The sequence below is a fragment of the Acyrthosiphon pisum genome, chromosome A1, assembly GCF_005508785.2.
Source record: "Acyrthosiphon pisum isolate AL4f chromosome A1, pea_aphid_22Mar2018_4r6ur, whole genome shotgun sequence".
In the NCBI taxonomy this organism is placed as follows: Eukaryota; Metazoa; Arthropoda; class Insecta; order Hemiptera; family Aphididae; genus Acyrthosiphon; species Acyrthosiphon pisum.
The window spans coordinates 142,421,688-142,438,543 of record NC_042494.1 but is presented as its reverse complement, the minus strand read 5'-3'; the positions used below and the strand labels follow the sequence as shown (position 1 = coordinate 142,438,543).

At 28.1% G+C, this 16,856-nt stretch overlaps 2 protein-coding genes across 3 annotated transcripts in view; one reads left to right on the top strand and one right to left on the bottom strand.

Annotated features, from left to right (window-relative positions):
* Positions 1-124: 124 nt before the first annotated feature.
* Positions 125-10,022, top strand: LOC100159578 (dynein heavy chain 12, axonemal-like). Of its 2 annotated transcripts, XM_016807848.2 has the most exons (10): positions 125-343; positions 795-946; positions 1,055-1,434; positions 1,543-1,709; positions 1,802-1,810; positions 2,014-2,043; positions 5,127-5,361; positions 6,905-7,056; positions 7,140-7,277; positions 9,534-10,022. In XM_016807848.2, the coding sequence occupies exons 1-10, from the start codon at positions 326-328 to the stop codon at positions 9,885-9,887; spliced, it is 1,635 nt and encodes a 544-aa protein (XP_016663337.2). In that variant the 5' UTR covers positions 125-325; the 3' UTR covers positions 9,888-10,022. The 2 variants fall into 2 exon arrangements, with proteins under 2 accessions (XP_016663337.2, XP_029344342.1); XM_029488482.1 differs by lacking the exons at positions 1,802-1,810; positions 2,014-2,043 and having other exon boundaries at positions 127-343.
* A 2,304-nt stretch (positions 10,023-12,326) lies between these two features.
* Positions 12,327-16,856, bottom strand: part of LOC100163689 (glutaminyl-peptide cyclotransferase) — a 9,035-nt gene continuing 4,505 nt past the window's right edge. The window contains exons 2-6 of the mRNA XM_001950932.5: positions 15,992-16,123; positions 15,642-15,908; positions 13,046-13,201; positions 12,750-12,960; positions 12,327-12,685 (exon numbers count right to left, since the gene is read on the bottom strand). Coding sequence (XP_001950967.1) covers positions 12,537-12,685; positions 12,750-12,960; positions 13,046-13,201; positions 15,642-15,908; positions 15,992-16,123 — 915 coding nt within the window. The 3' untranslated portion in view covers positions 12,327-12,536. The remainder of the gene's footprint in view (positions 12,686-12,749; positions 12,961-13,045; positions 13,202-15,641; positions 15,909-15,991; positions 16,124-16,856) is intronic.

Here is a 16,856-nt window from a genome sequence, read left to right as displayed (position 1 = left end):
TCGCTCTAAATCTAAAATAATTCTGAAAAAAGTTGATTTTGAATTTTAATTTAAATTTATTTGAAATCTTTATTACTAGTAGGTATTAAGCATTCGTAAGTAAAATATTATCATAACTTATGAGTCATAAGTACTAAATTGATTAATAATTGTATACACTTCATAATTTAATTTAAGTGGCTATTATTTTCAGGGCTTTGGTTATCGTTTAACATCATTGTCATTAGGTCAGTGTCAAGGCCCTATAGCTACTAGATTAATTGAAGAAGCAACAAGAACAGGCAATTGGGTATTGTTGCAAAATTGTCATTTAGCTAAGAGTTGGATGCCTGAACTTGAAAAGGTTAATCAATTGTTAAATAAAAAATTTAATTCATAACTTTATCATGTATATTATCAATTTAAAGTTATATTGAAATGACTTATGAGTTGATGACTATTTATAAGAAAAAATATTATTATAGGGGGACGGAGTGGCCGAGCGGACTAAGGCATCGGTTGCGACGCGCACCGTCGCTGGTTTAAATCTCGGTCACGGGTGGCTCTTCTCTCCGGGCAGACTGGAGAGAGAGGCCGCCATCCCCCGACCGGGTATGGCAGAAACCTACAGGTTTCAGGCCCAATTGAAATTCTGCCAAACCCAAAAAACACACGTGTTCACAAAAACCTACAGTATACCTACCCACAGAAAAAAATAAAAAAATAAAAATAATTTAATAATAACAGTGGCTGTCAGTTTGTTTCGTTTAATCTCAGTAATTATTTTATACTTATCTATATATGTACCTATTTAGATTTGTGAAAGTTTTTCGGTTGAACATACCAATTCTGAGTTTAGACTCTGGTTAACATCTTATCCCGTGGAATATTTTTCTGTGTCTGTGCTTCAAAATAGCGTTAAGATGACTAATGAACCGCCAAAAGGACTTCGGGCTAATATACATAGGTATAAATTATACTAGATGTCTAGATAATATTATATAGCCATATAGGTACCTATTATTATTAAATATTTGTGTTATTTTAACTGTTATATTTAACACGCACATTTCAGATCATTTACTAGTGATCCGATAACAAATGAAGAATTTTTCGAGGGCTGTAAAGTGCAAAGTGTACGTTTTAAGAAACTCATTTTCAGCTTGTGCTTCTTTCATGCTTTGGTTCAAGAGCGTCGCAATTACGGTCCAATCGGATGGAACAGACTGTACGAGTTCAACGAAACTGACCTTAGAATCAGTGTAGTACAATTACAGAATTTTCTGAACGAATATCCCAATGTCCAGTTCGATGCCTTGCGTTATCTTACCGGTGAATGCAACTACGGTGGACGTGTAACGGACGATTGGGATCGTCGTTGTCTGACCACGTGTCTACGCAAATTCTACACGAAATCGGTTATTAAAACGAGCAATTTCAAGTTTGATAAGGCTGGTAAGTGGTAAGACAATAAAATTATTACATTTAAATGTGACGCAAACTATCTACCTATTGTTATCTAATATGCATGGTATACACGAGTGTACTTGTGTTATTCTATAGGAGTTTATTGCTGTCCTGATTTAAAAGAATACGATCAAATCTTAGAACACATTCAAGGATTTCCGTTGATCACAAAACCTGAGATTTTTGGTCTGCATGAAAATGCTGATCTCATTAGAGAGCGTCAAGAAAGCGAATTAATTCTCCATTCCGTTCTTAAGACACAAGTAAATAAATTAATATAGTTAATAATTTAATTTATTCATATGTAATTATTTATAATTTTTGTTTTAAAAATAATTTTAATTGCCACATATAGGACAGAGTTGTAAGTAAAATTAATATTATTAATTAACTATTAATCTGTAAGATTGTTCATGTATTTATAAAGACAATTAAACAACATTATTAACTATTATTTATTACCTACATTATATAGTTATTAGTTATAGTATATAGACAATATTTTGCGGTAACCATTGTATATTTGTGTTATTTATTTTATTTTATTATGCTGCTATTATACCTTAGGATTTATGGGAAAAAATTCAATTTAATAACGTAAGTATCAAATAAATTTGAAATTGAAATCTTTTAATCTATTATCTAAGCACGAAACCGATCTACTTAATAATTTAGCGGAGCCGCGGCCATCGACCATATTAATTATAAAAATTAAAAACGGGGCAAACAAATGGTATAAAGATTTTGATATTTTTGAGGGATCAAAATTTCCGAAAAAAACCCGGGTTTTTTCCACTTTTTTCGGAAAAATTGGGAAAATTTGGTTTCATTTAAAATTTCCGGAAAAAAATGGTTTTGATAAAAAACTGGTTTTATTCCTGAAAAATTGAATGAAAAAATGATTTTTTTCAGGGCTTGAAACCGATTTCAGAAACCGGTATAAACCGTTTTAAAACCGAAACCGAAACCGTAATCAAAAACGAAACCGAAAAAAAATGGATAGGTACAGGTATCAAAGTCAAAACCGAAACTTGAAAAAATTGGATACCGGTATTATATAACTTAAAACCGAAACCGAAAAAAATTTGAAACCAGTATTAAATTCAAAACCGAAATCTGAAAAAATAGGAAACCGTTATTTTTTTTTTAATTTACGTGTTTTTAAGTACGTAAATTCATTTAATACGCATAATGAATACTCATAATAAAATTGAGATCATGATTAAAATGTTGATAATTATTTCATTATTCGCAAAATTATTAGTTGCTTTATTAATAGTGATGATATAAATTATAGTTACTAGCAAATACTATATATGACAATGACAATAAGGAACAAACAATGATAATTGTATGGACGTGTCGTCACAGCCCCCTGAAAATATTTTAGAAACTGGTATACAAAACCGAAACCGAAACCGAAATTTCTAAATACCTATATTGCTAAGTTGAAACCGAAAAATTTAGAAACCGGTATTCAAAACCGAAACCGAAACCGAAATTTCTTAATACCGGTATTACTAAGTTGAAACCGAAATTGTAAAATTTCAAAACCGGTATACAAAGTCGAAACCGAAACCGAAACCGAAATTCTCTAATGCCGGTATTGAAAATTTGAATCCGAAATCGAAAAAATTAAAAACCGGTATACAAAATCGAAACCGAAACCGAAATTATTTCAATCGGTTTCAAGCCCTGGTTTTTTTTCTAAAGAATTGAAAAAGTTATGTAGGTAGGTATAATGGAAACAATCTAATAAATCAGCGATTGTAAACTGCGCCCAAGGTACAGGTTAACACAAAATAATACATGTAAGCATGCGCCCGATTTCTTATCAAGTGTAAAAATGTAATAATATGTAAACTGCGCCCGAGTTTTTATCAAATGTAAAAATGTGACATATTATGTAAACTGCGCCCGGCTAAACTTTTAAAATTTAACAGCTATATTTTTGCAAAATTACAGAATTACAGAATTACTAATATAAAAATATTACAGTATTTAATTTATATTTAATTCGTTAAACTAAAAATTAAAAAATATATATAATCTCAAAAAGTACAATATTAGGACAAAAAAAATAAAATATTGTTGATACATATTTATCAATTGAATATGATCATTGACCACTATTATATTTATTAATTAAATGTTGTAACATTTTGCGTTTATTTTTTGTTTTAGAATTTTGGTATCTTAAAGGGTTGATTTATATTATTTAGTTGGATATATGTCTTTCTATTTGAACTTCATTTAACTTTTCTAAGAAAATGAAAATATTCTGTGAAAGTTGATTCTGCTGATGCTTGAGCCCATATTTCAGATGAATACTGCGAGCTTCTTCACTTATATATACATCTACCAAATAAATTCGGGCGCAGTGTACATTATACCTTTTTAACATAGGTAGATAAAAATTCGGGCGTAGTTTACAAAAATAAAGGTAATTTGGGCGCAGTTTACGTATGCCCTAATAAATAATGATAGTTGATATTATATATACCATACTTAACTTAAAGTCTGTTGTGGATAAATCTATAGAGGATTCCATACTTGATTTATAAATAATTATAATTTGGAATATTAACTACTATAGTACTAACTATTAACTATTAAGTATTAACTAGGTATGTGGTTATTTCTTATTAGTTATTAATATTTTACCAACTCACCAAGTTTAAAAATATAAAAACTATGTTTTTGTGTATACCTATTACCCAGATACCGGTTTGCGGTTTTTCACAAATACCTATTAATATTTATGCACATATTATATAATTATAATTACATGGAGATAAATGGACTATCTACTAAAAGCGGGATAAAAAGCTCCCCCATTAGAAGTTTAACAGGACATGGTCACATGAAAGATAATAAAATACTAAAAAAGGGACAATCCCGTTTTAAACGGGACGTACACATTGACGGAAATCCAACAAAATTTCAGTGGGGCTAACATTTTTAACCGGTGGAAGGCATTAAGCGCCAAAATAAGATAAGAAAAAAAAGTCGTATCTTAGAAAGCACCAAATTTGTATTGTACCAAAGCTCCAAAATCCAAGAAACCTGTGTGCCACGGCTAATAGATATTAGATAATAGATATTAAATTTATAATTTTACTATATATTATATTTTAACAATTTATTATTCACAATTTTTATAAGATCGAAAAAGTCAACCAATTTATTAAATTTATAATTTTATAATTATAATTAATTTCTATTATATTTATGGACAATTTTTGTCAAGATCGAAATTTTTAATTAACTACCTATATAATATTAGATTAGCGCTTAGGTATGTCCTACAAATTTTGGCGCAAATGATATGTCATTTTTGCAAATTTGGCGCTTATATCATATAGCTATTTTTAACATCGGTTTAAGCCGTGGGGGGGGGTCTTGGATCTTACGCAATCAGAAGGGGTCTAGAACTTTCTGTTTTTGGTGCTAAGGCCTAAGACCCCCAAAAATGTGCATCGCGAGCATGTATCTTCTTTCAGTATGTTTATAAATTATATTACTAAATCATAACTACCCGTATAATAAATTCCCCAATAATGCGTTTCACTATGATGAGAATGTCTCATTTTATATTTGAATATAATATTACCTAACTTAACCAGATAGAAATAATTGATATAATATAATAGTTTATAGCCAAGTTTTGTGGATTTTAGGATTCGAAAACTACCGGTGGCGAAGGTGGATCGTCCGAAGATCTGATTTTAACATTTTCCACAGACATCCTTAACAAATTGCCAAACAAATTCGACGTTACACTCGCTCTTGAAAAATATCCTACCACTTACAATCAGTCTATGAATACAGTTCTGGTGCAAGAAATGGGTCGGTTTAACAAACTATTGGACGTCATTAAATTTAGCCTGACAAACTTACAGAGAAGTGTTAAAGGTACCTACTGCTAAACTTGATATTTACGATAGATACCTACTATTTAATTTGATTTAGGTGCGTATTGAATATTTTTTTAATTATTTCTTAAATTTATAATATATATGTACATTTAAAAATATTGTACATTAATTTTCAAGGCTAGGCAAGTTAACGATTTTTTTTAACTCGTTAAGTTATTTTAAAATAATTAAGTTAAGTTAAGTTAAAAGTTACTCGTATTTTTTTTCGTTAACTCGTTAAGTTAAAAGTTAAATTTAAAAAAAAAGTAACTTAACTTAGTGTTAAGTTAAAATTTGCTAATTTGCAAAAATAAAAATTCCAGACCCATAATATGGTTTGTTAGATAGTTTTTCTGGTATATTTCTACTTTACGGGACACCTTTTTTTTTTTTTTTGATACATATGTAGTTAAGTACGCTGAAGACGATGGTGAAGTCAGAATTTGGGGCTCAGACTTAGTTTCGAAGTTATGACACTTCAAAGTTAGTATATAATACGTTTAATAACTTATAAATGTCGCGTCTCCAAGCGGGCCCAGTTGTGGCCTAGTGGTGGTTTACACAGCAAATAGGGGGATTTTTTCGATTTTAATGTCCGAGCGAGCGTAGCGAGCGAGTGGCCACGCTTGCAATTAACGTATACTTTAAATACAATATTTTTGAAAACCTATGTTCACCCGTGTTGGTTTACACACCAAATATGGGGATATTTTCGATTTTAATGTCCGAGCGAGAAATCAAGCATTATAGGTATTTAAGGGTTATTATATAAAGTTAAAACTTCAATTTTCTATAACTTCGAGAATAACTTCGTGCGCCAAATTCTGATTTCACCAACATTTTTTTTACCCAAAAAATGACTAAGTCCCCCCAAAAAAAAACCCAAAAAAAGGGGTGTCCCGTAAAGGAGAAAAGTTCCGTTTTTCTTTACGTCCAAGAAAATTACTGGGGAAATTTAAAATGATAGGTACATCAAACTAAAAACACATTAAAAAATTTGCATTATTCTTCGGACGAAAATTAACTTACTTTAGATATTTTTTAAATAAAATTAACTTAAAGTTAACACGTTAATCTTGAAAAAAAAGTAACTTATTAAGTTAAAAGTTAATTTGAAAAAAAAAGTAACGAGTTAATTAACTTAATTAAAATTAACTTAACGTTTTAACTTAATTTTAATTTTTAACTCGTTAATGCCCAGCCTTGTTAATTTGGTTTCTCCGTTATTTTTATTAAAAATAAAATAAAAATACATTCTATACCTAATCCAATAGAATATACCTAATAGTTAATACCCATTCTTATATCTTTTATATTTCTGCCTTCTGGTAGATACCTACAAGGAAAACAAGATACCTAAATCAACAATTTCTTTCTTATTAAACATTTAAAAATATTAAGTTATACCTATCAATAACAATATTGTATTTTCTACTATTTAAAGTAAAATAATATCAAAAATCAATATTGTGCTTAGCTTTAATATTTACACATTTTTATTTTTGATTAAGTATGAAACTTTATTATTATTTTATGTCTAGGATTAATTTTAATGTCTAACGAACTAGAAGAAGTTTATCACAGTATCTTAGTAAGCAAAATTCCAGTGGTCTGGGCTAACAGTTCATATCCATCGCTAAAACCATTGGGAAGTTATATTAAAGATTTTTTGCAGCGTATGGCATTTTTACAGGCAAGTAAATTGAATATTTACTCAATGATTATTACCTAATTATCATTTATCACTTTGAATGAAAATACAATTTCTTTTTTTAGAAATGGTACATTCATGGTACTCCAAATTCATTTTGGATATCCGGCTTCTATTTTACACAAGCATTTTTAACAGGATCCCAACAAAATTTTGCAAGAAAGTTTCAAATACCTATAGATTTGTTGACCTTTGACTATAAGGTAATCAGCAAGATTTTAAATTTACAAGCATATTTTAGGACAAAACTCAATAACAAAGACTTTTAAACCTAGTTATAAGACCAATAGCTCTCTTACAGGTTCAGAATCTTAATTTGGTAATAGTGTATTATAATTTATAAACTGTGGTGGTAGTCCCCACCGCGGCCTAAACATTAAATATAAGAAAATAATATCAAAAAGGTAATGGGTATTATAAAGAATAAATGGGCGATATACTTTCTCTCTTATTTTCTAGAGAGGTACATACAGATCAATGACACATCAATGCTTACCTTTAGATACAAGATACATTTTTTTTCAATAAGTAGGTAGGTACTAGGTAGGTACTTAAATTATTTAAATGTTTTACAATTTGTTAAAATGTTAAAAACTTCAATATTATTTATTAAACTTAGTAGGTATTGTTTTTATTTACACATTTATTCAGAAATAATCTGTTCTATAAAAAGTGCAGTCTTTTGTTTTTATAGGTACCAACTTGTTTTACAGTTAACTTTGTGATTCCATCAATCAGCTATAGAAACAATAGGTATTTGGTGAATTTAAAAACTTATTTGGTTAGTTACTTAAATTATTAGTTTTTTGTTTTGTTATACTATTAAAAAAATGTAGGATCCTTCATTAGCATCAACTTTCTAGTATCTTAACTCAACAAAAATATAAAAAAAGATACAAGATACACCAAAGAAAGTATCTAGGAATAAATAATGCATTTAAGATACTGCTCATCCATGTAAGTGATAGGCGTTAAGCTAAAATTTGTCTTAAATAATTCAACAGGTTTACAGGTGCATATACTTAAATAAAAATAATCAAGTCGCCAATTGATTTTTGTCCGGTTCAGTCAAACCATACTAATTAATTTAATCAATTGGTACTTTCCTGTTATACGAGACTATGGCTGTTATCGCGACTACGACCCAAGACTACCTCCGTTATCGCGACTACCGCTCTTATTTGGTGAAACATCACAATCCTGTTATCTAAGAATACCAAAAAGGCACTTTCCTGTTACTAGACTACCTAATTTTTCTTGCCTTCTTTGATATATTTTTAATGATATGTATTGTAGGGATGTCCAGAATGAAATAAAGAAAAAATTTAAATACATAGTACCTAATTATTTGTAATGTATTTTACACGCCAAAATGCCAATTTTCCGCGGGGTACGGAAAATAATAAAATAATAATAATAAAAATATAAAATGGTAAATCCACAAATAAAATAACAAATAATTTATGTATTGTGGGAATGGCCACGTTCTAATTATATAAAAAAAAATTAAATAAAGTTAAAAAATAAGTACATAATATTCGTAATGTACAAAATTTGCCGTGGAAAACACCAATTACAAAATCTAATAATATACGTAATGATAGATATAATATATCTATCATTATATGATAGATAGATCATTATATTGTATTATATTATATTATAATATAATAAATATAATCGCAGATTATGGATATCGTTCGGCTATAATATCAGCTAAGACATAGACTTATAATATATATTATATATTATAAGTCTATGAGCTAAGATAGGTAGTCGCGATAACGGAGGTAGTCTTGGGTAGTTGGGTCACAGAATAGATGAATAGATTTCATCTATTCTGTGGTTGGGTGGTAGTCGCGATAATAGCCGTAGTCTCGTAAAAAAGGAAAGTATAATTATTTTGGTAGTCTTAGATAACAGGATTGTGATGTTGTCAAAAAACATGGTAGTCTCGTATAACAGGAAAGTACCAATTAGTTTTTTTGGCTTTCATTGCCAACCATCAGCCAAAGCTTAAATATTGCTTTGAAAATCATGCTAAATGCAAGCTAGGCAATTATTAGCGTAATAAATAATAAAAATGTACAATGTGGGTATACATTTGTTTAAATTAGTAGTACAGTAAACTAGGGTTATAGTAGCTGATCTCTAATACTTGTGAGTTGTGAAAGATGTGTTTCTAATAAATTAGATGCATCTGATTAATGAATAATAGCATAGGTATACAAATTTAAAAGTTATTAAATAGCTTATGAATTATGATACTCATTATATTATCTGTCAATGGCTACTCTTCCATATTTTCTGTATATATTATAAATTATAAACAAATAAATATAAAATAAATACACTGTGCAACAATGGAGTTTAGCGATTCCTTAACTTTTTAATTACTTACTGGCTACTGGTAATATTATTTTTTAAATTTGATTGTATACATAAAACTATGTTTCTAGATCATGGACAGAAAAATGATAGTAAGTTCAGCACCTGAAAATGGTGTTTATGTTTATGGACTATTTTTGGATGGGGCGAGGTGGAGTAATAAAAAATCAAGTCTTAAAGAGTGTAAGGCAAAACAACTATACTCCAGAATGCCAATAATTCACATGATACCAATAAAAAAAGAAGATTTGAAATTTGACACTGTTTATTTGTGTCCAATGTACAAAACGGCTGAAAGAAAAGGCACATTATCTACTACAGGGCATTCAACTAACTTTGTTATTGCTTTATGGATACCAACAATTAAACAGCCAGAACACTGGATAATGAGAGGCGTTGCTCTATTATGTCAACTATCGCAATAAATCTGTCATTTATTGATATAATTTGTTGTTGTACATTTTAGATTTTGAGTGAAGCAATGATATGTTTTTTTATTTTATTTTTTTGTCTAAAGACACTTTTTACTATAGAAAACATTTTCGATTTTTTACTTTGAAGTTGTTTAGCAAATTGTATCTAGTTTGTACTATGGGAGGTCAAAAATAAAATTGCCAAAAAAAATAATACTAACATTAATAATTATAATTGTAATATTACAATTAAAATAACTGTTGGGTAATCTTGCTTAAAAAAAATTTAGACTATCTTATCTCAGAATTTATATACAATGATTTATCATTCAATTCAAATTTAGCATATCCATTCCAGTGACCTACTCAATGAATATGTACACTCGACACCTACTGTACAGCAGAGCAGTTACCTATTTAAAAAAAAAAAATATATTTATTTACTAATATTAAAATTTCAAGTAACTGAATAGTTCATTATATAGGAACTATTATTATTACAAGTTATTTTACCCATAATAGTATACTACTATTATAGATATTGTGACTGATAAATTACTAATAATAGTTTTAAAGCAGCCCTCATTTTATCAAAAATCGAATATAATTAATTTCTAATCACAAATACCAAAGCATCGGCTTTAAAAATTATCAATATCGTTCATAACAGCCGGAATCAGACTGACCACTGGAGCATTCCACTCCAGCCTTAATTCCAGTATTAAGTATTCATAATATTGCAAGTGTAGCACTCACTTAACATCAAAAGAACCCAAAATATTATGCTTCTCACCAAAAGACAAACACAAAATAACCTCAAAGTACTGAAGCAAATCAAAGAAGTACTAGAAAATATTTTGCATTCTTACCCATAAGCGTGCGCACGGGATAGTCATGGTAGGCACTTGACTACTTTGCAAACTCCCCCCGGCCCCCCTCAACATTCAATGTTATTATTATGATAATTGATAGTCAATCATAAATTAATTTTTTACCACGATAAATGTAGTTAAATAAGGTTACCCCATCCAAATTAGTTTTTGTAACTTAGGTGAGAATATGAATATTATATATACGTAATATGTGTGTGTGTTAATGTATTTATGTATGACTACCCTGCCAGAAATTCTACGCACGCTTAGTGATGGGCGGAAACGAATAATAACTATCGAATTATTCCATAGTTTTTCCAAATAAGTTATTCGAATAATCGACAAATCATTCAAATTTATTATTCGATTACGAAAATTATTCGAGTATTTCTTATTCGAATAATTTTTATTCAAATAATTAAAGATATTCAAAAATAAATTAATAATTGTTAGTTGAATAAAAACTAATTACTATACAATATTGAATCGTTTGAAATCCTTAATTAATTGGGTTCAAGAAGAGTCTACATTTACAATTAACAGCGATTACAACTTATAATACAACTCATAATCAATGATACTATCTACTAAAAAAGTTACGCTAAAATGTTTATGGATGATCGAATATCAACAATAATGATTGATAAATATATCTAATTACTAATATTACTCATTACTCATAAGTTATACCTAACTTATAATAATAATTTTGTAACTTCTCTTATTCAAATTTTTATTCAATTAATTATTTGAATAATTATATTTGAAACAAATAATATTATTTGATGCCGAATTATTCAATTAATTTTTATCCAATTAATTATTTGAATAATTAAATTTGAAACGAATAATATTATTTGATGACAAATTATTCGAATAATTTTCATTTTAATTCGTTATTCGGTCATGCAAATTATTATTCGATAGTTTGGACGAATAATCGAATATTATTCAATAGTACAAATTATTCGTTACCGCCCATCACTGCGCACGCTTATGTTCTTACCTACATGTTATAAGAAATGAAACCACTCTGGCCCCGCTGGAAATCAAACATCTAACCTCAACAGAGCAATTAGTGAATTCCCTAAGAAAAACACCATACCCATAATATATAAACAACTACTTCAATCAATCATATTCAAACTTCTCGATTTCACTAAAATACACACCAACGAATAAAAATGGATAACCGTGTTCGAGTAGCTGTAGTATTCTATGACCATGAAACCATGCTGAGAGTCTGAGACCACCAAATTGTAGTTCTATCTACATAGCTGAAGGATTTATATAAGTTTCTTATGCTCCGGACTCTATAAAAAATACTCATACACAAAGCAGTCATCCTCAATAGCTCACTAAGTTAAAATCTAAGACAACAATTACATCCTCTAAGACTCTTATTCTAACAGAGTTAATTTTACTTGATGCTAAAACGATCATCAGAGTAATCTCTACCAATATGTGGCAACAGCAATGCATCTAAGAAACATCTAAATTACACCAAATTAAAAATGAATGTAATATTCAAGTATTTGTAATTTAAAAATAGGTCGGCAAAGCTTAATAAAAAAAAAAGTTTTATAATAATATTTTAATTTCCAACAATCATACAGATAAGAAGTATATAATATTATGTATATAATATTGTGATTGTATAATTTGGAAAAATCAGTAAAAACAAAATCAACAGTCAAAAAATATAAAAAAAATCTCAATTTTAGCTTGGCTAAATTTTCTTTTTAATTTATAAATGAGATACTAGGAAGAAAGAAAAAAAAAACATTTTTCACTGCGTTTCCAAATAACTAACTATAAATACTTGAACAATTTTTATTAAGTTCAGTATTGTTGGCATGTGCAATGCATCTTTATTATCACTTTTCTTATGCCAAACTTTTGGAAATGGATTTGGAATCATATGGACTACTTCAATTCCTACAAAACAAATATCTGATTATAACATACAAATTTAGAGATGTATATTAATTTTATTATTTACCTCTTTGATAAAATGGAATATGATCATCATCAATTTTAACAAATGCAGACATTGGACGGAAATAGGTATCAGTATGTTCAATCAGACAACCAGTTTTGTTTAAGATTGTTTCAGATTTTATCAAAGATCGATATAGGTCAGCAGTTTCTAAAAAATAGTTATAGAATTTTGGATTCTTTGTGCCCAACAAATCTAGTAGCATTAAAAATTCCTGAAAAAAAAATAATAATATTAGAGTAATAAAATGTTTAATTACATACTAATTAATAAAGTTATGAAGACTCTGCATAACTTACAATTCTATATAATTGATTTAATTGTCGACCATTATGTAGAAATTTGGTATTTTCCATCTTTGAAGCTAAATGTCGGGAACCGTAAAGAGAATCTGAATCTGACCATTCCTCAAAAGCTTCTTCCCCATCGAAAAATACCATCATCAAGCTTAAAGGCTAAATTATTTTACAATATATTATAAGTTACACTAAAATATCAATTAATTATTATATCTAATTTATTTCTAGAATAAAACTAAGTACCTACTACATGCTAAGTTAATACTTTTTATTTTTACAAGGCTTCACGGACTTTCCTATAATGGCATGAGCTCTGAACCAGGCGCAGCATAGAACATTTGTGTTCAATAGAACCATAATATGGAATTAACTTTAATTTATTAGAGTGAATTGACCAAACTATCATCAAGCTTAAAGCTAAGAACAGTATCTGTGTTTAAACGAATGTTTTGTTTTTACGATATTTCAATTTTTATGCAAATTGTGAGTATGTAGAATACTATAATTTAAAATTACTCATATATTAGTTTGCCTTTTAAAGAAAGAAATACATGTAGCATAAATATTATAAGCTTTTCTATTTCCTGTATAAAAATAATGAATTAGCTCTTAACAGTTTTGAAAGACTAACTTTTCTGAATTTGAATACTTACTTTTGGTTAATTGAATATTAATTTATTATTCTCTGTGAAAAAATAAGAGTAAACAGTAAACTCTCTATTATCCACGGGATTACATATATTATCACATATGACATACATACATAAATAATAGTATAATTTGTATACAATACTATCATTACACTTTACAAATACATATTATTAACCAACTTCAAAAAAGGAGAAGTATGTATAATGTATGTTCACTCATAACATCATCATTCTTGAACTTATTTTTACGATTATTTTTTTATAATCCATAATATCCAGGGTGAAAACTTAGAGAGAAAGAGCAAAACTTATCAACTAACAGCTAATCACTTGAGATAAGTACAATGATTTAGTTTACAGTAAAGATTTATAAATCAATTGAGACTATTCTTTTTTTAATGAACATGATACATCTTTAGGGTGGTCCCATATACTTTGATGAAAATGTATGAAAACCTTCACACCTCCAGAGATGGAGAATGGAACCCTCAACATAAGCATTTCCTAATAAATACTATGTTCTAATTTACAATATATATTTATAAATCTATTTGTTTCTTTTGTTGAAATAAACAAAACAGGCATTTTCTCAACAATGGGACACTCAATAGGCTATTAATAGGTACTTAAAAATTGGTGAATAAATTGAATCTAGTTAATATTCTATGCTAACCAAAGAAGTTGAATATTTCTGTTATAATGCATTAGCTAGGTACATTGTGTAACCTTATCATTGCTGTCTCTTGTTGTATGGTCTATTTAATGAACTATTGCTATTTGCTATCCAAATCAGAAAAATCAATTTCCATCAGCCATCTTTAAAGGATTCATTCTATAAGCACACACATATTAAATCAAGCGATGAGCTACTTCTCTGTTTTGGCGTTTACTTTTATATAATAAATGCTCGCGTATCAAACTAAAACAATAATCACTATTTTCTAAGTTTTTGTTTTAGAGCTTACTTGTCTTTTTCATGCTGGTCTTTACTTTACCTAGATCTATTATCCAAATTTCTTTTCACATTAATCTTCAAATGAATTTCTTTTATTTAATTTATTTATGCAACTTATTTTTGCTGTCTCATACGAGCAACGTGTTTAGTAGGTCTACCCATGCTTTTCCTATTAAACTTAATCAATAAAAAAATATAAAATAAAAACCTTAAAAAACTACGGTACACAAGAACTACTTAAAAGAAAGAAATAATTTAATTTACAAAAGTATATTATTTAGTAACATGAATAACTAATTTAGTAACTATTCCAAATGAACCTGAACAGTAAAATAATCAATTGTTTTTTGATTTTGGTGCCAAGCTGTGCTACAACGCTATCGTTTCTTTAATCTTTGCGCACTGCTACAGAATAGTAATATACTTTTGGAAGTAAAATTATTTCTTTTGTTTTTAGTGATTTTTGTACATGGTTATAAAGTTCGATTTTTTTTTATTTTTAATCATTTATAAGATTTTTGTTTCAAAAAGTCTTTTTTTCCAGTCATTTACCAGATTAACCACAGTATACGATTACTTCCGGTCGCAGTGTCACTCTGATCCGCGGATAAACGAGAGTTTACTATTTATGCTATATTAATACCAATCATGTACATTAGTTACAGTTGAATATTAATAACAAAGATAAGATCTAAATGAAATAATAATTTCATTAGATATACCTATAACAATTTTTAAACTAGTGCCGAGTAGTACAAAAAATGTATTAATTTAATGGTTTAATAAAATTTAATGGACCAATTATAGGCCACAAAATCATGTTTAAGGGACCATCAGCTCGTTATTGATGCATTAAATGTGATTGTTTATTCAACTCGGCATAAATCACATAGATATTAATTTAAAAGTTGATAAATAATTGTTGATATGTATGGTTAAAAATAATGTATTACCTATAATAGTTTTATTTTTAATTTGTATGTTAACTTACAGTATTTTTAAAGGCTTCAAGTCGTTGGTTTAATGATTCTGCCATGTATAACATCATAGCACAGGGCACTGCTGAATCAGTAGCGCCGACAAAATAAAAATCCATTAGTTTTGAATCATAATGGCATGCAATAACTATATACCGATCAGCCATGGGGTTTAGAGTAGCCACAACGTTAGTCATATTGTACACGCCTTTTGGTGTGGAAGCTATGAATTCATCTAGTTCTACTGCCCAACCATTATTCTTCATTTCCTCCGCAATGTACTATAATTTAGTAAAATCAAAAAACTTAAACTGGATATCATACAATACGATTATTTATTATTTCAATTTGTCTAAAATATTACCGTTTTTATAAATTCGTGATTATTTGTTCCAACTACTCTTTCAATCAACATTTCATCTAAGATTGGTTTAAAATGTTGTTCAATCCCCATGTGACATAATTTGTAAGTAGTATCTTGAGAAATAGCAGTGTTCTAAATTTTTTTAAAAAATCACATTATTAAATTAGATCTAATAATACTATGCTAATTAATAATATTTTAATAAATAATTAAAATTTGATAAATTTTTTTCAAAATTCGATCTTTAAATGCTTATAAAAAAAAATTGTGCCTATGTATTTTTAATATTTTTCAATTAATATTGTAACAATATATCAGGAGCTTTGTATTAAATTTATACACTTTTGGCCCAACAGATAAAACTTTATTGATATTTATAGAAAAAAAAACTAAAAAAATTTAAAACTGAAAATGTACGTTAACAGCTCAAAAAGAGTCAAAATATTTTCAAAATTGTATGGTGTATAGGAAATGCTAATATAAACATTCAGTAAAATTTTCATTTATCTGCAGTTATTCGTTTTTGAATTACAACAAAATAAGGAAATCGCTACATGAGAAATCATGTGAATATCCATTGTTGTAAAAATTTGAATTTCAAACGATCATAAAAATTTAATTTGACTTCCTAATAGATATTTTTTGTTTGATAAAGGTAGACAATCTTATAAGGAATCTTGTATTACATTTTCATATCTTAGATTTAAAAAGAAAAATTTTTATGAATTTCTAACTCGAAATAATTTGCAAATTTTCGTGATTTTTCCATATTTTGTCATTTTTTGAATTTTAAATGTTTATAAAAAAAAACTGTGACTAACGATTTTTAATATTTTTCATCTGCCTTTGAAACAATATACTAGGA